General features: G+C 31.6%; 2 protein-coding genes and 1 pseudogene across 2 annotated transcripts; 2 read left to right on the top strand and 1 right to left on the bottom strand.

The window, feature by feature from the left end:
• The first annotated feature begins 10,902 nt into the window (after nt 1-10,902).
• LOC105163634 (phospholipase A1-Igamma3, chloroplastic) lies at nt 10,903-12,740 on the top strand. Its single transcript, XM_011082058.3, has one exon. It carries the CDS (start codon nt 11,031-11,033, stop codon nt 12,552-12,554), a length of 1,524 nt encoding a protein of 507 aa, XP_011080360.2. The 5' UTR covers nt 10,903-11,030; the 3' UTR covers nt 12,555-12,740.
• Nucleotides 12,741-18,784: 6,044 nt separating this feature from the next.
• LOC105163635 (protein RETICULATA-RELATED 4, chloroplastic) lies at nt 18,785-22,900 on the top strand. The gene is made up of 8 exons (XM_011082059.3): nt 18,785-19,518; nt 20,040-20,108; nt 21,210-21,341; nt 21,425-21,478; nt 21,569-21,613; nt 22,191-22,330; nt 22,428-22,553; nt 22,645-22,900. Exons 1-8 carry the CDS (start codon nt 18,943-18,945, stop codon nt 22,700-22,702), a joined length of 1,200 nt encoding a protein of 399 aa, XP_011080361.2. The 5' UTR covers nt 18,785-18,942; the 3' UTR covers nt 22,703-22,900.
• Nucleotides 22,901-23,209: 309 nt separating this feature from the next.
• Nucleotides 23,210-24,302, bottom strand: LOC148787920 (uncharacterized; annotated as a pseudogene).

Here is a 24,302-nt window from a genome sequence, read left to right as displayed (position 1 = left end):
CGAGAGCCCAATTGAGGTTACTGGCTACCCACTTGGGGGCCCATCAACTCCAAATTAACATATTAGACAAACCCTACAAGTCCAAACTTTATTCATACCACCAATTGAGCTAATTTTACAGGAGGTCTAGGGAGATTAGTTTCTAAAAATCGGCTAAAATTGTATCCCCTTGTATCTTGTGAAAATAATTAAAAATTCTTATGTGTTTTAAGAATAAAAAAAACCTTCTGATTTCTAAAACCCAGTAAAAAACCCTCCTTACGTTAGAAACTAACGGAAGGTGGGGTGTATTCATGGGTGGTGAGAGTGCGTATGATATTTTTGTAAGTTTAATTATTTTTTGCTGATAATTGATAAAAATACCTCTATATCGTATTTAAAATTACCATGATCAAATATACTTGTTTTAACCTTATATTTAATAATTTTTTTTATATTTTTCATCCCTCCTAAACAATAAATAACTTTATTCTTAAATATATTTATTTAAAGATCAAAACACAAAAAAATGTATATATTTTTTTCTAATAAATATATTTTAATAAATTATTTACTATAAATAATTTAATTTTACTAGTATGTGTATTTACAATATAAATTTTAATACTTTCTTTCACAATTCTTAAAGTTTAAAAAATTTAAATCAAATTTCCTTATCATTTTTAAATTTTGTTTTTTTTTCTTAAATCAAATTTTGAATTCATTAAAAATATAAAAGAAAAAAAAAATCGGGCGATGGGTCGCCCAAAATTACCCTGGGCGATTGCTGCGATGCCCCTGCGTTGCGGTCGCCCAAACTTTTCTGGGCGACTACCGCGTCACCATCACCCTCCTCGGAGTTGGTCGGCAACATCGCCCCCTCAATGACATCAATTATATTATTATTAGTTGTATTATGAGTATTTTTTTTGTTAATATTTATTATTTTTTATTTGCAAAAATTCAGATTTTGATATTGATTGAATGTATTTGATGGTATAATGACCAAGATATTCATTTAGGTACAGAAATTAAAAAATGTGCCAAAAAAATAAAAAAAATTAGAGACGAAAAATTTTGGGAGTTTAGAGAACAAATCAGAGACAGTAATTTGTACGGATTTACAGACGGATTAGAGACGAAACATTTTGTGCATTTTAGAGACCGGATTAGAGACAGAATTAATAAACAAAAACTTTATCTTTAGAGATGGAAAGTTCTTTTTTTTATCGACGGAATCGGAGACGGATTGCCTACGGAAATCAAAGACGGATTAATCTAAAACTTTGTTCTTGTTTGTTGACAGAATCAACGACGGAAATGTTCGGTTCGGAGAATTAGATACGGAATATTTCCGTCACTAATATTTAGCCACTGAACTTTCAGCCAAAGATTGCGGCGATGGAATTTTCCATCACTGATTCATTTTAGAGATGGAAATCATAGTTTCAGAGACGGAAATTTTTGTCTCTCATACCCTGTTCTCTTGTAGTGAATTTAAAAAAATTTTGGAATTATATTTACACCCCCTTCAAAAATTTATTATTTACACCTAACCCATTTTTATTAAAATTTGGATGAAAAATGTAGTTCCCATATAATAATTTTATACTCCTAAAAGAAAATTTTAATAATATTAACATCACTTCATATATATATAATATTTATTTCTTTACAAGTACAAAAATATATACATAATAATGTTAAAATGAAGAGTAAAATTAAAAATTTATATAATTTATTTGCCTAGGATATTATTTTCGTCCAACCCTAATGGAAAGGGGTAAAGTGTAATCAAAAGTTTCTAGATGGACTGTAAGTGTAATTTCAAAATTTTTAAAGGAAAAATGTAGTCTGTATTTTTAAAAGGAGTCTAAATGTAATTAACATTAAAATAAATAGATAACAAGAGATATACCCGAAGAAATATAAAAATGTAGTGCTAGAGAATAATAATTTAATCTTGCACATGCTAAGTTTTGGCCCTTTATTATGCATAAAAGAAAATTTTCTTACAAAAATGATATATAATTACATCATTACATTAAAATTTGGGTTGAATACACTTTGCGCCCATTAACTATGTACTTTGTCTCATTTTTACATCCCTAAAGTATGAAATATAACAAAAACATCCCTAACGAAATAATTTGGCATTGATAAGACAAAAATGCCCTTCTCACTTACCCTATACTTTTTTATTCTACTTTTTAAACTATATTTTATTAAAGTATCTCCCCAAACTATTTTTAATGATTTAAAATTTTACTCACACTTAATTTTAAAAATAATTTTTATAATTTATATTTTTTTATAAATATGGAACACAAAAAATATTTATAAGCTCAATATATGTAAATATATTTTTATAAAATCTATAAATTATGTCAAAAAGTACATGCAAATATGTGTCAAGTCAATACATAATGTATATAATATTATAGAAAAAGTATGTTATATAACTTATAAATTTTTATTCAATTACATATCCACATAATAAAAATATATCATAGCATTACTTAAAAAATATAAAATATTATTTATTAATTATATTATAGATTTATAGATTTTACAGTATATATATGTTCTATGTAATATTTTATATTTTGTATTGATAATTTATTTTTAAAAAAAAGTTCAATATATATAACAACACAAGCAAAAATTATATAAATTTTTTATCAGTTGTATAAAAAATATAATAGTTATAAATTTATAAAGTTCATACAGATTTTCTACTCAGTATAAAAATTTATAGAGTTCACCAAGACATCATTAGTATAAGTATACATCATTATACCATCATGATTGGTATACATATACATCATTATACCATCAAATTAAGACATTATTGGTATGGACGAAAGAAAGTTGACATTTGTGTTAAGTATTGACCACAAGATCCACATGTTGCATTTAATTGAAATTAATGTTGTTTATTTTGGGGTCTGCAGAAAAATACAAATAACGGAAAAATGTTGGCCAAATTCGATACGTCAAGAATGCGGAAGATGCTTCCCAAGTTAATTCGATATGTCTGAGGGGCTGTTTGAGTAAGTTTATAAGCTCCTAAAAATATCTTATAAGATGTTAGAGAGTTTATAAGTTTTAGCAAAATATTTGATGATTTTTTTTAAAAAGCTTATAAGATGAGAAAATAAGCACTATGTTTGGTTTCATTTTTAACTTGTTTTGATGTATTTTGTGGAGATAGAAGATAAGTATGTGTTAGCGATGGTGTGCATGTTCGGATTTATTTTTGAAGATAATATAAAATAAGTATGGTATGTCTTATGTTGTTTAGTAGGAGACAAAAACTATTGTTCATTGTCAAATCATGTCTCTTTTATACAAATTTATATATATGTATGAGTATGTATATAACTTTTTTAGTTGTAGGTCCTATAATTAGTATAGATTTAATTTGACAAAAAAACAAATGAGACACTGTTTCAAAACACCACCAAAATTTCCAAAACACATCGAGACAAATATTGTCCATATTTTGGTCCATCTCGGAGATGAAGCAAAATTGAAACCAAACATTATGAAAATATTTTTGGATCTTATAAACTCTTTAAAAAAAGTTAACTTTTCAAACTTTTTTATAAGATCTTATAAGCTATATAAAATTAATATGTCATAAGATGAAAATATCCTCATTTTATAAGATCTAACATTCGAAAAAGAGAAAATACTCAATCATTTAATAAAAAAATATTATAGTAAAAAAATAAAATTGATATTGATATATATTTACTGAAAACTATAAATTCAAGACATTATAAATTCTATGACTAAAAATAATCATTGCATTAAGAAAATATAAATTATATATCTATATTAATATCCAACTAGCATGAATATACATATATATTATTTTTATTCAAAAGTTTAGGTAATTAATTATTTGTCATTTTTTTTAATTATAAAAAACTTATCTATTAAATTTTTATTTGGATTAAATTAATGTTTACTATTTTTAACAGCGTTTTAAATTTTTTTGAAGCAAAATATGTCAAGAAATAATAATTTATTTGATTCTAATAGTATCATGTCCATTTTAGTCATTTTAGCAATAAAAGACCTTATTATGCCAAGCACCCTAACATATTATAAGATGCTTTCGCACTCTATAAGCTTTAACATATTATTTTATCCAAACACTTTATGAACTTACTTTTATAATAAGATCCAACATCTTATAAGCTCCTGAAACATTTTATAAGATGTAGGAGCTTATAAAATATTTTAAAAACGTTTAGCCAAACACCCTCTAAATTCCTCCTGTAAAAAAAGTATAAGGCGGAAATTGTCAGAACCACACCAAGAAGAACCTATTATAACCATCTAATACTTAAACCAGAAAGGCCGCGAAGAGAAAGTTTTAGAATTTTAAAAAAATATTAGGACAACAAAAGTTGTATCTGGAGCATTTATATTGATTATTTATTAATTTTTCTAATTATACGATTTTTTGTGAACTGAAAATGATCAGTTAATCAAGATGAGTTTATACGTATTAGGGTTTGTGATCTATGCAGATCAGAAAATAACGCGAATTCAAAGTTGTTCGCAATTCGAAATTAAACTAGTGGTCTATATTTTGATACGATTATTAGGTGACTACCCCAAGTCAGTTCCTAGAGTACAAAGAAAAAATGGGGCAATATTACACTTTTAGTTCTGTAAGATAGGGAAATCAACAAATTTAGTTCTCTACTTTACAAGATTTTTAAAAAAATAGTCCTAAATTTGAGAAAACCCAATACATTTAGTTCTCTATTTTATGATATTTTCAAAATGATTCAAAAATTGAAGAAAATTTGAAACATTTTGTCCTCTGCTTTACGCGATTTATGGGACTATATGTGTTGAGTTTTCTTAATTTTGAAATCATTTTTTAAAAATCTCATCAAGCATTGAACTAAATGAATCAAGTTTTCTCAATTTTGAGATCAATTTAAAAAATTACGTTAACAAATAATTGAAAAAATTAAACTTTCTATCTCATGAGACTAAATTACCCGAAAAATGGAACGGGAGAGCGACAGAAGTTTTTACTGCACGTGCAATGTCAAGCCCTTTCCATCTATTACTCATCTTTTCAGACTTCATTTCTGTACAGTTGTTCGGAAAATCTGTTAATGGTGACAGCATTATTCAGACAGAACATGTATTATTATTGTTGGTGTCATGTGAGCTTGCTCGCCGGCTAGGTTTCAAACTCATTATTATGGAATGTTACTGTGGTCCATCAGGAAGAAGTTTAACGAATGAAATTCAAATTATTATTTTTATTAATAATAATTGTCAAATTCATTTAACAACTCAAATTATGATTAATTTTGAACTGTTCAGATATAATAATCATCAGTTTATAAATTAATTAACTGGATTTAAATTAATATTTTTTTTAAAAAATTAATCATGGAAAAACCAACTCTTTCATAATCAATTGTAAGTTTTTTTTTTTTTTTTTTATAAAGTGAAAGCAATGAACTATTATTATATTTTTGGCTATATTTACAACAATCTCCCCTGAGGTTGGTATTATTACGAATGCTCTCTAGTTGTTTGAAAATCACCATTATCTCCTTGGTTTTAACGCCGCATAACAATTAGTTCAAATCCGTTAATCCATTACGTTTTTATCCAATTTTTATGGTGAACCGACTAAAATGTCATTTTGGACTAAAAACTGTCATTTTGTCTTTCTAAAAATTTTCTAATTTTTTTTATGGACAAAGCAGATAATTTTTTTTTTCAAAATTTTCCATCTACTTGACCGTCCGATTTTTTTTATAAATTTTTATTTTTTTAAAAAAGAAAAACAATACAATAAAGGCAAAGTTACAATTTCATACCTTCATCCAAAAATTACATAATTTCATCAAATATCAAGAGGTATTTGTAATTTTTTAAATAACGAGGGAGTATTCGTAATTATATGAAACTAACCTCAGGGGAGATCATTGTAATTTATCCTTATTTTTTTTATTAAATCGATTATAATAATCAGTATTAAATATTTATATCTGATGCTTATCAAAATTTGGCCACACCACAAGGATCGAAGGATCTTCAAAAAAATTCTAAGATTATCATAGGACTAACCATGGAAAACAAATATTAGCATTCCGATACTTAAGTTAGTTATTTGAAGAAATAAAAAGAAAACTGAAATAAAGTGAGAATAATAGTAACATATGATGTGAGAGCTATAATACATGGATGGTTTGAAAAATTACTAGATGCAATGTTGGACACGTGTTGCATACCGACACTCATAGAATTAAAAAAAAATAAAAAAGGACACTCATGTCCATCACATTTTGGAGGCGTATCCAACACATTTTGGACATATTTTGAATTGTTTTATAATTTTAAAAAGTTTTGAGCTATTTTTCTTTTAAAAAAATTGACTAATAAAAAATAAAAAGAATTAACTCACTCAACTCAACTAAAAGTTTTAAGAAGAAATTACTAAAAATCTGAGAGATGGTCAAGATGGTTTAACAAACTTGAATATTAAATATTTTTCATTGCGTATTTTTAAAAATAAACTAATTATGTATATTTTTGAAGCCACATTTGATTAAAAATATAGATGTAGGACATGCCTATTTTATATTTTATCTTGATCTTGTTCATATTGCATATTGCATATTTTAATTTTTTGAGAAATTAAAAATATTAAGAATATATATAATAAAAATATATATTACATTGCCGTGTCAGTGTTGTGTCCTAATTTTTCTATATTTTTTGTGTCGTCGTATCCGTGTCGTATCATGTCTGTGTCACCGTGTTCGTATCCATGCATCATTGTCTGAGAGTGATAAATTATCGTGGTGTACAAAATATAAGCTTGAAATATTCTAAAAACCAAGAGAGAATGGTGCAAAAAAGTGAGAATTCGAGAAGAAGTGTGATGCGGAACATTGTTCCCAAAAGTTCTTTGAGTTAGCTGTCATCCGCAACAAACCATTGGTGATTTGGATAAGTATTACTTGGGATACGTAAGTTGGACTAAATCCTGCCAATTCTGCCTACAATTTCAGAAAGGCAAAATTTCACTTTTGGTCCCACTAAATAAGGTCATTCTCACTTTTGGTCCCGCGCTTTAGGTGCTCAACACTTATAGTCCCAAAACCCTAATTTTTTAACACTTTTAGTCCCACACCGTTAAAAACTAACGAAAATGGCACGTGACACGCACGTGCCGTTAGTCAGCTGGTATGGTCCATGTTGGTCAACGGCAAAATATCACTTTTGGTCCCACTAGATAGCGTTATTCTCACTTTTGGTCCCACGCTTTACGTGTTCAACACTTGTAGTCCCAAAATCCTAGGGCCCGTTTGGTTGTGTTTTCATTTTCATTTTCAATTTCCAACATTTGGAAATAGGTAGAAATGCTTTATTGGTTTTTGTGCGAAAACTGATAATATATTTGGATTAGTTGTTTCCAAATATAGGTATATAGGTGTGAGAATGTTGAATATATGTATATGTATTTTTTATGTGACAGAAATTGGTTATAAGGGTTGACCAAATTGATTCAACATTTGTGTCTTTTTCTATTCATATTTATGTATAGATATATACATATATATTGTGAATGCCAAATAAAAATATGAAGAATATACTTTATTCAATACTTTATTTAAATAAGTTAGGTCTAAATTAAATAAATAATTTAATATGACCAAGACATCAACAATATAATTCTGTTTATATTTTCAATTTCAATTAAATTTTTTTTTTGATTTTATATATATCAATAAAATAGTATTTTATATTAAGGTGCAATATAAATTTTTTAACACCTTTAGACCCACTCCGTTAAAAACTGACAGAAATGGCATGTGACAAGTCACGTGCCATTAGTCATAGGGGTGGCAGATGAGTCGAGCCGACTCGACTTTGAGCTCGAGCTTATGTTTACTTGTTCAGCGCTCGCGAGCTGGTGAATTTTTTTTTATATATTGTTTTTAATTTTTTTATATATTTAATTTTATATCTAATATCTGATCAGTTTTATAATCTAAATTGATCGTATATTATAATTATTAATCAATATCATCTATTTTATTTTGTATAATAATAAATTATGATACTTTTATTTATATATTTAATCTTTATACAAAAATAAATCTAATCAACAACTTAGCAAATTATAATATTTTTTATAATTAAAATTATTATTTAATATGATATATAGAACTTTATGTTATATTTTAATATATATTTGTATTACGTTAATATTTTTTAAATTGACAAGTAATTCACTTATGATTCTTTATTATTTATAAATTTATGTCAAAATTTAGTAATTCTTATGAATTAATCCAAAAATCATAATAATAATAATAATAATAATAATAATAATAATAACAAAAATAATAATAATGATGATGATGATGGTTGAACAATTCTAATTATTATTTTTATTAGATATATAATGAGATTAAAAAGTTTAATCAATAATTAAGATATCTTAAAATTTGTGCACCTGATTCATACGAAATTTAAATATATACAAGATTGTGTCTATTAGATCATATCAGACGGTATGATTTAAAATCACATGGCCTGATTCAACGATACACCGTCTTGAATGATTACTCTTATATTTTGATATCAGATGGTTTGGGTGTGTTTTTAGCATCTTGTTTAATTTTTTTTCTTGGGTTTGAGTGTGTTTTCAGGGGACAATGATTTGTTTATTTCTTGTTGTTGTTGTTTGGTTTTATAAAAGAGTTGTAATGTTGTATGGAAGACCATTATCGATTAACAAAATTTCTGAAAAATTTTGTATGTAATGTTGTAAAATTCCTCTCCTTCCCACCTCTATTCTTCTGCAATTTCTGGAACAAAATCGAGCTCGAGCTCGAGAAAGCGAGCTCGAGTTCGAGCTCGAAAATAATGTATCGAGCTCGAGCTCGAGCTCAACCTCGGTGAGCTCGTCGAGCTTGAGCTCAAACAAAGAACCCTCTCACACTTAGTTTCTTTTTCCTTCCCAACCTCATTCATGGCGGCTCTTAGGCCTCTCTGTCTCTCTGCATTTTACCATACCAGTGGTATTTGATTGAGAAGTTGCAAGATTTGGTCTAGAGGATGACCTAATGAACACAGCTCAAACAAAGAACCCTCTCACACTCGGTTTTTTTTTGCTTTCCAGCCTCATTCATGGTGGCTCTTAGGCCTCTCTGTCTCTCTACATTTGCATTCTTCTCACTCTCACTCACTCTGCTTCAGATGTTGAGTTGCTTTTGATGAAGATTAAGCTTTCACTGCAAGGAACCGCCGAGAACTTGCCGTTGTTGTGCTGGAATGTCTCAGTCCCACTCTCCATTAGGATTTTGGGACTACAAGTGTTGAACACGTAAAGCGTGGGACCAAAAGTGAGAATAACGCTATCTAGTGGGACCAAAAGTGATATTTTGCCGTTGACCAACATGGACCATACCAGCTGACTAACGGCACGTGCGTGTCACGTGCCGTTTCCGTCAGTTTTTAACGGTGTGGGACTAAAAGTTGTTAAAAAATTAGGATTTTGGGACTATAAGTGTTGAGCACCTAAAGCGCGGGACCAAAATTGAGAATGACCCTATTTAGTGGGACCAAAAGTGAAATTTTGCCTTTCAGAAATTAATTATTCACATATTTTCCAGCTTGTTTTAACACCGATTTATCTGGACTAATCTGGAGATATTTCAGGGTGATGTGTACAAATGTGTTGGCAAGCTATATGACGTGTCCTCCTAGCTGTATGATGACGTGTCGGGCTGAAATGAACTTATTCATTGGGCATGTCAATTCAATAAAGTAGCAAGTAAGCTTGTAAATTCTTCCCTGCTGATGAGGTTTTTATCTATCCTGCTGGTGGGCATTATCCGACTTGCTGGTGGGCCCTTATCCGTCTCGCTAATGAGTCAGCTGCGCTTTTAGCTGATTGGACTAGTATGCCTAGCTTGTGGGCTTGAGCCAATAATTTTAGGACATCAATATCTAATAACTACAAAAAAAACTATAACAATCATATACTATTAATCATATCATATAACTATATTTAATTAACACTTATTATTAAAATAGAATAACATCCTACAAATTAATATTATATAAATCCATAATCTTAAAATCATGCATGGAATCTCAACTTCACTAATTAAATTAGACCTGATTGGTATAATCAATTGTAAGTTGGCATGGCCTTTATAAAGATGAACCTTTGTTGCATAATCACATTATCGTTTTCCCCTAAAAAACAAAAGGTTGGCGAAAGGCCCCGAAAGCTATGTGCTGCGAAGATTAGACAAAAAATACTGTTTTTTTTTTTTTTTCTTTTGTTGCTCGAATTTTTTTTATTCAAATTAGGTTTAGTATAATCAAATCAATCACATAATAAATATACTAATTATCATTTAATTGGTCATATTTTTTAACCTGTAGACCAATCACACGATAAATGCATTATACTTTTTATATAATTAGTTCAGTTGCAGCTAAATCCAATCTGAATTAAAATTTTTCTTGTTGCTCCAACTTGTTTTTGCATATTTTTTTGTCGAAATTAGGTGTTGCCTAATCCGACCATTCACACTACAAATATAATATCTATTCATTTCAGCCACTTTCTCAAACTTCTACACGTTTAATTTGCCTTTAGTTTAGAAATGTCTCATTTGGTCTTGCCAACTAACTTAGTTATATAAATTGAATATAGATATAATTTGATATTTCTTCAATAACATTGCACACATTAAAAGTGATCAAAGTTCAGGTAAGTATGTGCACAATTGGTCACCATTTAAGGTGCGAGATTGGAGTCCAATTGGGGCCCCTACCAACCAGGACGTCTGTGCACACTACAACACCAGGCCCACTCATGCACCCAACACCAACCAGGACGTCTGTGCACATTACAACAATGCACCCAACCTGTAATTTTCTCTTGCTCTTCAACACCTCTATAAATTCCATAAACACGCAAGAACTCACATTCACCACTCCCATCATTTTGAGGTATATACACTTCTACTCCCATGGCTTCGTTGCAGTCATCCTTCAACAATTCTACACACAAAATCCAAACTCCAGGGCAATTGTTATCATCATGGAACAGCACAAAAGGAACCAGGAATCTCTTTTTTCCCAACAAAAGAAGTTCGATTTTTCCGTCAAGACGTTTGATTGCAGTTAGGTGTTCAGCCCTGTCGGGTTTAGAAGTTCAAGAAACTGATGAGGAGCTCAGCCCTGAAGATTCCAGGCCCCTGAGGGAAATCTGGAGAGAAATCCAGGGCGAAAATGACTGGGAAGACCTGCTGGACCCGATGAATTCTCATCTCCGGCGAGAAATCGTTCGATACGGGGAAATGGCGCAGGCCTGCTACGATTCCTTCGATTTCGACCCCCACTCCAAATACTGCGGCACATGCAAGTACCAGGGCGCGCATTTCTTTGAAAGGCTCGGCATGGCGGATCGCGGTTACACCCTGACGCGGTTCCTGTATGCGACGTCCAACATCAACTTGCCCAATTTCTTCCAGAAATCCAAGGCCAGCAGTATCTGGAGCCAGCACGCCAACTGGATGGGCTACGTGGCCGTGGCCACTGACGAGGAGGAGATACGGCGGCTGGGCCGCCGAGACATCATCATCGCTTGGCGGGGCACGGTGACTTACCTCGAATGGATTCACGACCTCAAGGACATACTCCACCCCGCCCATTTCCGGGACGATCCATCCATCAAAATCGAATCCGGGTTCTTTGATTTATACACTACAAAGGAAAACACATGTAAGTATTGCTCCTTCTCGGCTCGGGAACAAGTTTTAGCTGAACTCCGGCGGATAATCCACCGTTACCGTGGCGAAAACTTAAGCATCACAATTACGGGACACAGCCTTGGAGCAGCCCTGGCTTTGTTGAGCGCTTACGATATAGCTGAGATGAAACTGAACATCATAGACGACAGACAAGAAGAAGTTATAACCAAGATTCCTATTTCAGTCTTTTCGTTTTCAGGGCCCAGAGTTGGAAACCTGAAGTTCAAAGAAAGGTGCGACGAGCTAGGAATTAAGGTTTTGAGAGTTATCAACGTGCACGACAAGGTCCCAACGGTGCCTGGAATCATCACAAACGAGAAATTCCAATACCAAAAGTACCTAGAAGAAGCAATTTCATTTCCCTGGAGCTACGCCCATGTTGGCGTGGAACTAGCCCTGGATCATACCCATTCTCCGTTTCTCAAAAGGAATAGTGATCTCAGGTGCGCGCACAATCTCGAGGCCCATCTGCACTTAGTGGATGGGTACCACGGCAAGAATAAGCGATTCTGCTTGGCTTCAAAAAGGGACATAGCCCTTGTTAACAAGAGTTGTGATTTCTTGAAAAGCGACTACGGGGTGCCACCCTACTGGTGGCAAGATGAGCATAAAGGGATGGTGAGGACGACCGACGGGCGGTGGACGTTGCCGGAGCGGCCAGGGATCGAGGCACATCCGCCGGACACGGCCCACCACTTTGAACAAGTGATCAAATATGCCAGAGCTAAGCTGGAGTACTAATTTTAGACGGATGATGTGACGATAGTGGTGGCCTGGTGGCGATTTCCACTTAATGCTATACACTATGCTTGTAGTTATCTCATCTTTTTTCTGTCCGTACAAGATTCCTTTGCCAAACTTAAATTCATTCAATGTTTGCTGTAAGAATTCAGTTACAATCGTGTAATTACTTTTGGTTGAAGACTATGTCTGGATCTTTGGTCTTATTAATTTATGTATATAAATATATATACATAATTACATATAAATATTAGTTACATTAATTTACAATGTATCACACGTTAATGTTTTCTTTCTAAATTAGAAAACGGCCCTATATACTTTTCTCCGTTAAAATTAATGAATTTGAGAACCCATGATTGAATTTTGCCTTTTTCTTGCGACGAAATTCGTCTTAACAGTAGCATATCTATTTCTAAAAATAATTCCAAACATTCTGAACAATTTTCAAAATACATTCTCTTATCTTTTAATTTCTTTCTATTTTTACAGAACAAGACAAAATTAAAGAAATAATGGATCCAACCATAGTGTTGGCTTTTGGGTTCTGGGCCTTCTGGCTGACATATATAGATAGTTATTATGAAAAACGTGCTACGTTTTTGTTCAATTGGATCATCAATGAGGTGAAAGGAAGAGAGGAAGCGTGAAGTGGAAAGGGGAGTGCGACTTCCATTATGTATATGGATTGGTGGTGATGTTTTATCACGTTGTTTTGAAAAAATAAATGTCTATATTTTATGTTTGAAAATAAAAATAAAATTATTTACGGAACAAAAATGAAACCAGAAGTACTTTTTTTTTAATATTTATTAGTTTACCATTTCAATTTTATCTTAAAAAATAGGGTAAATACTATATTTGATTCCTTAAGTTGTCGTTTAAAATCACTTTAGTTGCTCAAATTCATTTCTTAATTTTAGCATCCTTAAACTTTAGGTTTTCTTTTGTCTTAGTTTGGTTCCTCTTATCATTTTTGGGGAAAAATGTGCCGGATTTTGAATTTTTGGAGGGTAAAATGGTCAATAAATTTAATTTTATCACTTTTAATCCCTTAAGTTTATAAAATTATCAAATTAATTCTTTTTTACACAAAAAATAACTTTTTTATATTTTTATGCTGATTATTATAATTATCTTACGTGAATAATGAAAATTTTTAACTTTTGTGAATATAATAATAATATATTGCTTAACTTAAAATAAACAGTCAATTTTTTTAGGTAGTTAATAAAACCAACATTATGAATGAATTTTATAAAATTTATCTATTATAAAAATATAATTAAAAAATCTAAATCAATAATTTTTTTTATTTTAAAAGTTAAAAATAAGTCTAAAAAAGTTAAACCTTAACAATATTTATTAAATATTTGGATTTTTTAATAAAAAGTTGGTAGATTATTCTCTTTAACTAGATTAACCTTTGGTGCATTTCATATATATAAAATTAATTTAAAAAGATTTCTGTAAAATGGGACTATATATTTAGAAAACCTCTTAAAATGAATTTTATATATATTTAAAATGCACCAAATAATCTAATCAAAAGTACATTCCACCAACTTTTTCTTCAAAATCATAACTGCTAATATACATAACGATTTAATTTTACTAGACATATCTTTAACTCCTAAGATTAAAGAATCAACTTAGATTTTTTTAAATTACTTTTAGATTATATAAGTTTAATAAATTTATTTATAATTTTGATATTTTTTTGTCACTTTTGAAAAAAGAAAAGAGAGAGAGAGACTGTTTTATTTTAAGTTAAGCAATATATTAATATTATGTTCACAAGAGTTAAATTTTTTTATTTTCATATAAGATAATAACATCATACCATATAAAATAAAAAAAATAATTTTCTTTCTAAAGGACTAATTTGATAATTTTACAAACTTAAGGGACTAAAGTGATAAAATTAAACTTAAATTTACCATTTTACCCTCCAAAAAGTCATTTTACGGTCATATTTTCGCCAAAAAATAATCAGATGGATCAAATTGAGACAAAAATCAAGAAATAAACTTGATGAACTAAAGTGATTTTAAACAAAAATTTAAGGGACCAAATATAACATTTACTGTAATAAGTATTAGCAATAACTCAATTTAAGTATTTTTTTCAGTTTTTTGTTGAAAATAAACTAAAAAAAAATTCTTCATTTACAATTTGATGTGAGGGTCATCTTGGGATATTGTGCTAAGACCTCACCCCCCCCCCCCCACCCCGTTTCACTTTGAAACTACGTTCAACTCTAAACCCGTGCCATTGGTTTAGTTTGTCACGAACAAATTTTAGTACTTTTAAAATTCTAATATGTACCAACTCGACCATCTAATTATTTTGCGTATATAGTTCACATAAAATTATATAATTATGAAAAATTTATAAATGACCACCCTCTATGCCCCAAGTACAACTTTTTCTGTCCGAGCAAATTTTATGAATTTAAACACTTTATCCTTACAATCTATTTGACTCAAATTTTGGAGGCTATTATCGCGTCCTTCTCCATGTGATTCTGACAATATTTTGCCAAATCCACTTTCAAGAAGATTTAAGGCTTATAATTTCAAGAAGAAACAACTCCTAGTCTAACTATTTGCCTTGATCTTTTTATTTCATTAATTGATAATTGCTTTGCCCTAAATTGGATGGAAGAAAGAGGACTAGGAGGGATTTATTTATTTATTAAAATTTAACATTAATTAAAAACCAAAATATTCAAGAACCCAACTGAAATACAGTCCACTTGATCCAACAATTGAGTTAATCCAACGAATCATATTACAAGGTCCATTGGGCCTACTGCTTGATGCAAATAAATTGAGTCTATGGACAAAAAGCCCAAACAACAAATTCTGAATTAAGAACTCTACAAGGTATTACATCCTATTATTTTGATTTTTTTTACATCAAAATGTTTAGAGGAAAAATATAGAAAATTCTAATCCGGATCAAACTTTAATGTAACAAGTTCTATCGAGTTTTTTTTATTTTTATTTTTTTTTATTTTTGGTGTTGTGATGGTTCATACGATTTTACAGATGGGTCGATCTTTAAAAGTGTTCGTTAAATTTAAGAAATAAGCTATGAATCTTTTTTAAAAAATATATTTATAACATCCTAATGTCTTATTTTTAGTAATTTATAAACCCTCTTTCTGTTAAAATTTAGCAAATATTTTGTAATATTTTATAAATATTTAGACATCTTATAAAATACATTAAAGAGTTTAAAAGCTCATGCAAAAGCCTCTTAGTTATATAATAAAATACACGTTGTGTGCATATAATAAATAATTATTTATATTTTAAAATATATTATAAATAAAAATAAAATATATAAACTAACAAATCACGTTTAAAATAAATAAAATAAAAATACTATCGACACAAAAAGAATTTGGTACGAGTGAAATTTTTATATTATTATAGATCATATAGATGATAAAATAATTTGAATAGAGATGGTTAAAAATATATAAGAATATTTTTTGTAATTTAGAAATTAGTGTCGCAGTGTAACTAATCATTATTTGAGAGTAAAAAATTAGAGTTTTTTTTTATATAGTATAGATTTATGATACTTATTATATAATTAATATACAGTTAAAATTATATATTATATGCATTATACTAATTATTTAATTAGTTTGATTATATCAAATTTAATTTGCAAAAAAATAAAATAAAAATTATGGGTCGGGTGAATATGCTAACGAATTTGGACCCTGTGGATAGTGGTAAATTGGAAATAGAGAAGGTTTTTTAATTTGACTGAAGCCGACAGAGTTCCCAAGTCTTTGGATGTCGAATCCCAGGTTACCTGTGCCTGTGTGTCTCCTGCTCTTGTCTATTTTCACAATGAATGCAGTTTTGCAGTTGCGCCCTTGTGCTTTCACATTTCTCATTTTTCACCTCATAATTATACCATAATTTATTTAATTTTTTAAAATAAAATTCAATTCGTAACACCCTTCATCATATGTAAATATATATATATTAAATTACATCGATTTTTCCAAATTAATGAATATATTCAAAAAAATTAAAAAATATTATAGAAGTAAACTATATACCTACATTCATGAAATTCGAACAATGATTGAAATTTAATTAATCGTCAATAAAATAAAAATATTGTTGTTCACAATGTCGGAACTGAAGTGATTTAGTATATCTTTATGAAATGAATCTTTCGTTATGTAATATTTAGCTTTTAAAATTTAATTATCTTTCATGAGTTGAAAGAGTCGCTGAACGACAACTATGTGGGACAATTCTATGTATTACAATGCTCGTGAATTGTGATGATAATTTTTTATCTTTTTCTTTTAATATAATACAAAATAATTCTATGTAATATAGAACAAGCAAAGAGGGTTTGTAATGTGAAAATAAAATTAGTGGGTCAAATCACGATAACATGAAAGGCAAAGGACTAAGCTTGCAAATAATGGGAAACGATGGAGGCGGGGAGGGCAAAGAAACAAAGCTGAGAATCCTGAGATCCAACCAGACAAACATTGCACGATTGCACGTGACCTTCAGTACACGACAAGAGCAGCGATATTCTCACATCACCCGCGGCGTACCCCACAGCCAGAGCCTAGCGCGTGTTAACGATGACGGAGAATCCCAGGTTTTGTACTGCAACTATCTTTCATGATATTTTCGTTTAATTTTTATGGTGAAATGATCAAAATATTTTTTTTAATTTTAACTGCAGTTTTATATATATTTAATAATTTTTTAAAATATATTTATGAATTAATATTATCTATAGATTATTTATTTTACCTACCTTCAATTTTGTTTTGTATTTTTTAAAAAAAAATTCAACAAGAGTAAAATAGTAATGTTTACTTTACCGTTTAAGGACTATATAATCATTTTTTGTATGAGGAAGATACTTATAATTTGCCAAACAACGAGAGTGCATTCAAAATTGTATCAAACTTCAATGGAGGTAGTGTGTAATTTATCCTATATCTTATGGCTAGATAAAATTGAGAATTTACATCCTCAGATGTTTGGGCCTCTTAAAGTTTTGTCATAATTACAATACGAAATTTTTCATAATTACAAATACTTTTTATTATTTGTAAAATTAAAGACAGTTTTTAAAAGTGATAGTCGTCTAATGAATACCCTATTGCGATAACCTATTGTAAGATAATATTTGTTAGATAACCATTAAACCTAAGAAAATATTTAATAGTTTTTCAAACAACGAAAATTATTTATAATTATAATAAATTTTAAAATAAAATTAATTATAATTTGAGTCCACCACCATCCACTTGACTGGAGGCGTTGCCGGCAGAATGACAGTCACAACAACTGCCAACAGCCCACCTACAATTTTTGGCATTTATTTGGGGCTAAAAGAGAATTATCTTTCACAACATTAGATTTGGTTCTTTATCTGTCAGTTACGTATAGATTTAGTTATTTAGCATAATTTAAGGTTCTTTTGCCATGTTGATAATAAAGATAAATAGTCCATTCTAATGTTATAAGTGTAATAAAATAAATATATTTTTTTTAATAAATTTAGACTTTTATACCAGTCTACGCAAGCATTAACTAAGAGAACAGAATGAATGGATCTATATGGAATAAAATTATTTTTGAAAAATCGTGTAAAGATAAAATTGTTCAAAATTAGATCAAAAGGTTAAAATTAAACAATTTTAAAGATTACCAAACTAAAACTAAAACGAATAAATTTTTAAAGAACTAAAATTAATAGTATGTCCCTCTATTTAAATGCATCGTGCCACCACCTCTTACGTCATTTACAATGACCATTTTGGATTGTTCTTAATGGGTTTTATAATTTATCATATTATTTTATTTACGTAAATCACCCAATTTTTTTTTAAAAATTACTATATTTTTTAAAAATATCAATATTATTATACGAACTATTCTAATTTTAAATTATAAGTAGTATAAATGTAAGTATTGTATTTTTTAAGAGTTATCAAACAAAATATTTATAATATGTGAGGCCTATGTCCAAAAAAGATGTAGAAGTGAATATTGGAGGTTATGTGCATCTTTGGATATGAATTTTTTTTTTTACTTAAATTAAATTTTAATCGAATTAAATTAATTATAAATAAATATAATATATTTATTATTTCCTTAATAATTTATTAAATTTTTTATATTTAAAACTATCACTCCACCAACCCCTATGTAATTAATTGAGGCAGAACTCAAAAAGACTCCGTCAGCGCCACCACCTACACCTACACCTACACCCACACCATAACTCTCTCACCAGGAGAAGGAGAGAGAGAGAGAGAGGGAGAGAGAGTGAGGGAGAGAGAGAGAGAGAGGCCTGAGTCGGCTCTGAAGTCTCAACTGCAATGTCGATTTGCTCGACTCTCAACTTCACCCCATCGCCACCGCGGTGTCGGTCACTCCACCACCACCAACCCAATTCAAATCCATTGTTCTCATCTCCATCAGTCTATTTACCAAACAAAAACACCAAATCAGTTTCTGTCGTCCTAAACCCACAGCAGCGCTCCCTGTTCATAGCTTTCTCTACAGTTACCAACAGCGAAATCAACACCGAATTCTTAATTGACGGCGGCAGCGGAGGAACCGGAGGCAGCAGCCGCGGCGGCGGCGGAGGAGGTGGAGGTAACAACAATGGGAATGATGGGAATGACGATCGGGAGAAGAAGAGGAACAAGGAGGAAGCTTTGATGGCATTAGCGGAGGCTGGGAGGAGTCTCGAGAGCTTGCCTAAGGATTTCAGAGCTGCCATACAAGACGGAAGAATACCCGGTTCGATAGTTCTGAGGTATTTTGATATCGAAAAATCTGGATTCTTATCATGGCTTATGAAGTTCGGAGGATTCAAGGAGAGGTTGTTGGCTGATGATCTCTTTCTGGCTAAAGTTGGCATCGAGTGTGGAGTCGGATTATTCACCAAGGTACTCGAGTTCATCAAGAATGAAACTTCGCCTCCAATGCTCTCAATATGTATATATTTTGTTTGACCTCTGTTGTTCTTGCGTTTGTTTAATTTTAATCGATTATTTTTCCCGCTTAACTTGAAATATATGTACATTTGCTCTGGATTGGATCTTTTGGTTAATTTATGATATATTTATCTCTGATGGAATCGATGTATGAGATTCTGAGGTAGAATATGTTTAGTGCTGCCCGCCCCTTTTCAGTAGCTGGAGAAAGGACTTTCTTTATTGATGATTTTGTTTTTCTTGGTGAGATATCTCTATTTCTATGAAATCATGGACTTTCTACATGCTTCAATAAATAATAATGTTGATAAACGTCAATTATTAGCTTTTATGATTGAACTGGGGTAGAATTTCTTTTTGCATTTTGCTTGCTACAGTCTAATGATTTAAATGTTTAAACCCTGTCTTTGATATTGGTGTTCGAATATTATTTAGGTTGGTCTGGTCATTCTCATTTCTTTTTATTTTTCCAGACTGCAGCAGAATATCAGCAGCGCAAGGAGAACTTTTTCAATGAGCTCGAAGTTGTATTTGCTGATGTGGTATGGTGATCTCTTATCATACATATATAGCAGAATATCAAACATTTGACGTTCATGCAAAAGTTGGGACTTTTTCTTCTCTCCTATGAGTAATGGTTTAACTGTTATGTTTTATTAATTTCCTCGCCTTCATTTATGCATGTTGATGGAGTCACTCATAGCTTAGATCTTCATTTATGATAGTTTTTGTAACAGTAGTCTACTATGCCATGAGTTCAACTAGTTAAAAGAACAGAAGCAGGCTTGCCACCAGCTTTGGGTGTTTGCTCTTGCAGATTTGCATGACAGAGTGATTTTTGTGGACCACTAACTAGACTAATTGGCAGTTATCCGGACATGGTGATGACTTCTGGAAAGGCTATATATTTAGATTATATCGAGTTACTCTCCATATGTTTAAAGCCCTGATGGGAGTCGAATTCTCCCGACAAAGTTGCGCTTCAAACCTCTAGTCCTATTTTTTCTCGTGAAGTTGTACACTGCTTATTGGAGACAGAACAAGCTCCACTTTAGGGTAGTACAATGCATATACATGTATGACGAAATATGGAGACCAGCTTATCCATATCTTTGTAGCAATTCAAATGTATTGATGGAAGTCTAGCCTATACTAAGTCAGAAACTCAGCCATGAACTTGTAACAGATGAACTGTACAGGTATTCCATAACAGTAAAGGAAGAGTTGTTTTATCTACTTATTAAGATTGCTTTCTCTGGCCTTTTAAACCCTTTGCCATTCTCCTTTTCTGCTGGACCTGATCATATATGGTGGTCACTGCATGCCCTTTCTTTCCATTATTTGAGCAAAGCCATCCCAACCAGTGTCCATAACTTAAGGAATCTTACCATGTCAAGTTTAAAAATGGAAGATGCAAACACACGTTATTATATATGAATCACAACTTACACTTGGCATATCAGCATACCTATTAACTAGGCAACTGCTAATAATTGGTGAAATTAATGAAAAATGGGCTTAATGGTACCTTCCAAATATGCATCTGTTTCCTATTGGCGACTTACTCTCCCAGCATTAAGGTCTGCTCAAATTTAATTAGACTTCAATGTTATCCTCATCTTTTCAGTTTGTCTTGTACTCAGGTGATGGCTATAATAGCAGACTTTATGCTTGTTTACCTTCCTGCTCCTACCGTTTCTCTGCGCCCCTCTCTTGCACTTGATGCCGGACGCATTGCTAAGTTCTTTTACAGTTGTCCTGATAATGCATTTCAGGTGGGTTACTTGAATGTCTATTGCTTCATTAATGTCTGCAATTATGAACTAATGATGAATTCTTATTTAAATCACATATGCAGATTGCTTTGCCTGGAACCTCATTTTCATTGTTACAGAGACTAGGTGCTATAATGGTAAGGAGTTCCCTGTCACTTTATATGAAATAACTTTTAAAGCAAAAACTTTGGATTAAATCTCATATTTTCACTACCTCCTCTTTGCAGCGGAATGGTGCCAAGCTGTTTGCCGTTGGCACTACTTCATCTATGGTAAGTTTCCATTATGAGGGATCTTAATTCATAAAAGTTGAGCTCCTGGTGGTCATCATTGATTATCCAGCTGTTTTGTTTCTCTGTAACAATGACTTTATGATCCATGGTCTGTTAGACAAACCCTGCCCTCTTTCAGTTATTTGCTCAGGACTATATTCTTTGTCTCTCTTAGTTCATTCTTCCTTCATCTGGCCAGGATCCATAGCATTCTATCTCGTGCCTGGGTAATCTACTTTTGGATCAGTTTTATAAGATTTATTTCGAAGTTACTGCAACAGCACATTTAATATATTTCAATATGTTCCATTATATCCAGCTTCTAAATTACGCCCCTAAGAAACAAACACATTATCTTAACTACATCAAGCGTCATTGATGTCTTTTCATGTTGAATACACCAATTACCAGACTAAATTTCACATGCAAAGAAAAGGTATCCATTTAGATGAACTCCCAATAAGGCCATACAGATATATGTATGACACGAATTTTTTCACCTCTATATGTTAATTATTTATTATGTCCAAGCGGAAGTCGGATATAATCTGAACTCACATGATTTGTTCATTTCTAGGTTGGTACTGTCGTGACAAATGCATTGATAAATGCTCGTAAAGCTGTTGACCACTCTGCTGCAGAGGAGGTGGAGAACGTTCCTGTACTGTCAACAAGTGTTGCCTACGGTGTCTATATGGCAGTGTCGAGCAACCTTCGGTATGAACTTATTTATTACAAAATAACATCTTGTTTGGAGCATTCATATTTTATAGTTTCATGCGACTAAATACACACTTCTCCTTTTCTCCAACAGATACCAGGTTTTGGCTGGTGTCATTGAACAACGCCTTTTAGAACCCGTGCTCCATCAACACAAGTTATTCTTGAGTGCAATTTGCTTTGCTGTGCGAACAGGCAACACGTTCTTGGGTTCATTATTGTGAGTTCTTCCCCTTTTCTCATTGCATCTCCTGTTATTCATCCTCGCCATCAGAGGATAATTAGTAAAATCCTTCTTAATTGCTCTGCAGGTGGGTCGACTATGCTCGCTTTATAGGGATCCAAAAAGCTAAAGAACTTGAGTCGTAAGTCAAAAATCATGACTCCATGCTCTTTAGTCCAGTTAGTATAAATCAGTTTGCTTATCATAACATTAGTTTCCTGGACACCGCGGACAAGGTACTTATGCAGCTTTGCTTGGTTAGGTTTTCTTACATTTATAAATGTATGTATTGCTTCTTTGTTGAAATTGATAATGGCGAAACACTGTGTCCTTTTATACAGCCATCGATATCTTCTTCCAATTCGAAAGACAAATGCTATCTTCTCATTAAGAAACAAATTCTGGGTCTGACCCATATTTTCTCCCCACGCTTGTAATCAAGGAATACATCAGAAAATAAGCTATGGTACATTTTGCTGCTGATATAACATTTGGAGGAAATCTATCATTAAAATTTTGTGCTCTTTTAAACTATTAATGATGCAGATCGAACGAATGATGAGTAAATGAATGAAAAAACACTAAACGGACTCTCCCAAGAGAGATAATCAATGTACAAGAAGTTGCATATGAAAGTTTGAACGGAATATTGGCTACGTAATGATCTCATTGATCATACACTCCCTGAATTTGAGCTCCGCCTTGCCGGCATCAACACGAACAATATCACAGCATTCGCATTGATCCAACTGGGACAGCCAAGTAAACAGATGAGAATAATAATACGTGTACAACTTTTTGGTTTAAATGTATTTTTAGTTTTGTAACTTGAATCAATCAGTATTCTTTTTCTTTCAATTTTTGAGGAGTATTTTGGTCTTCTATCTTTTCAATTTTTGCGATTTTAGGATTTTTTTTTAACTGAACTTTTTGCGATTTTAGGATTTTTTTTTTACTGAACTTCACCTCCATCTATGAGAAGGGGGAACTCCGGCTAAAAGAAAAATGATTGAAATCGTAGAATTAAAAAGATGTAGATTCAAATGCTACCCTGTAAAGTTATAAGACAAAAATGATGGAAAAATGATTCAATAGAAACGTAGCCGTAATATTATAAGGTTAGGTGAGATGCATTTTCCGGCGAGAATGACGAACTCCGATGGAAAAAATGACTATAAGCACGAAAATTAAAATAAGATAGAATCAAAATATCATCTTAAAAAGTTAAAAACTAATTGCCAGATGATCTAAATTACGGACAAAAACTGCGTTGAAGCCCAACTTTTTTATGATCAAAGAAGAAAGACAATGAGTACCTCTTTTCGCTTAGTCCACGGTGAAAGCACATGAATCTGGGAGACAAAATCAGCCGTGTGGTTACCACTGGACGAACACGGCGGCATCCCGCGCGGGGCTGCCCGAGAATAGGCGGTGAGAATTGCCGGACTTCTCCACTCTCTGAAAGAAGAAAACATGGGGCGCTTCACAAGAGTCATTGGAGGGCAACCTCGTATTGAACATATAATGCGGTGGGCTCGTAGTGTTCGACCAAGGTTTGAAGGTTTGGATGGGTTTCTGGAGATGAGCCCTGGCCATGATTCTTTCGTATATGTGTGTGGAGTAGCCCCAAGAAATGGAGAAGGACCAGTTGCTTTGCCTGTGATAGCAGATGGTTTGCTGCAACATGCGGGACTGGTCGCCGGCCGCCGCCTTCATGAGGTGGCGGGTGGATTCGAAACGGTCCAT

The sequence above is a fragment of the Sesamum indicum genome, linkage group LG6, assembly GCF_026168435.1.
Source record: "Sesamum indicum cultivar Baizhima isolate 11 linkage group LG6, ASM2616843v1, whole genome shotgun sequence".
Classification (NCBI taxonomy): Eukaryota; Viridiplantae; Streptophyta; class Magnoliopsida; order Lamiales; family Pedaliaceae; genus Sesamum; species Sesamum indicum.
This window is presented reverse-complemented; position numbering and strand designations above follow the sequence as displayed.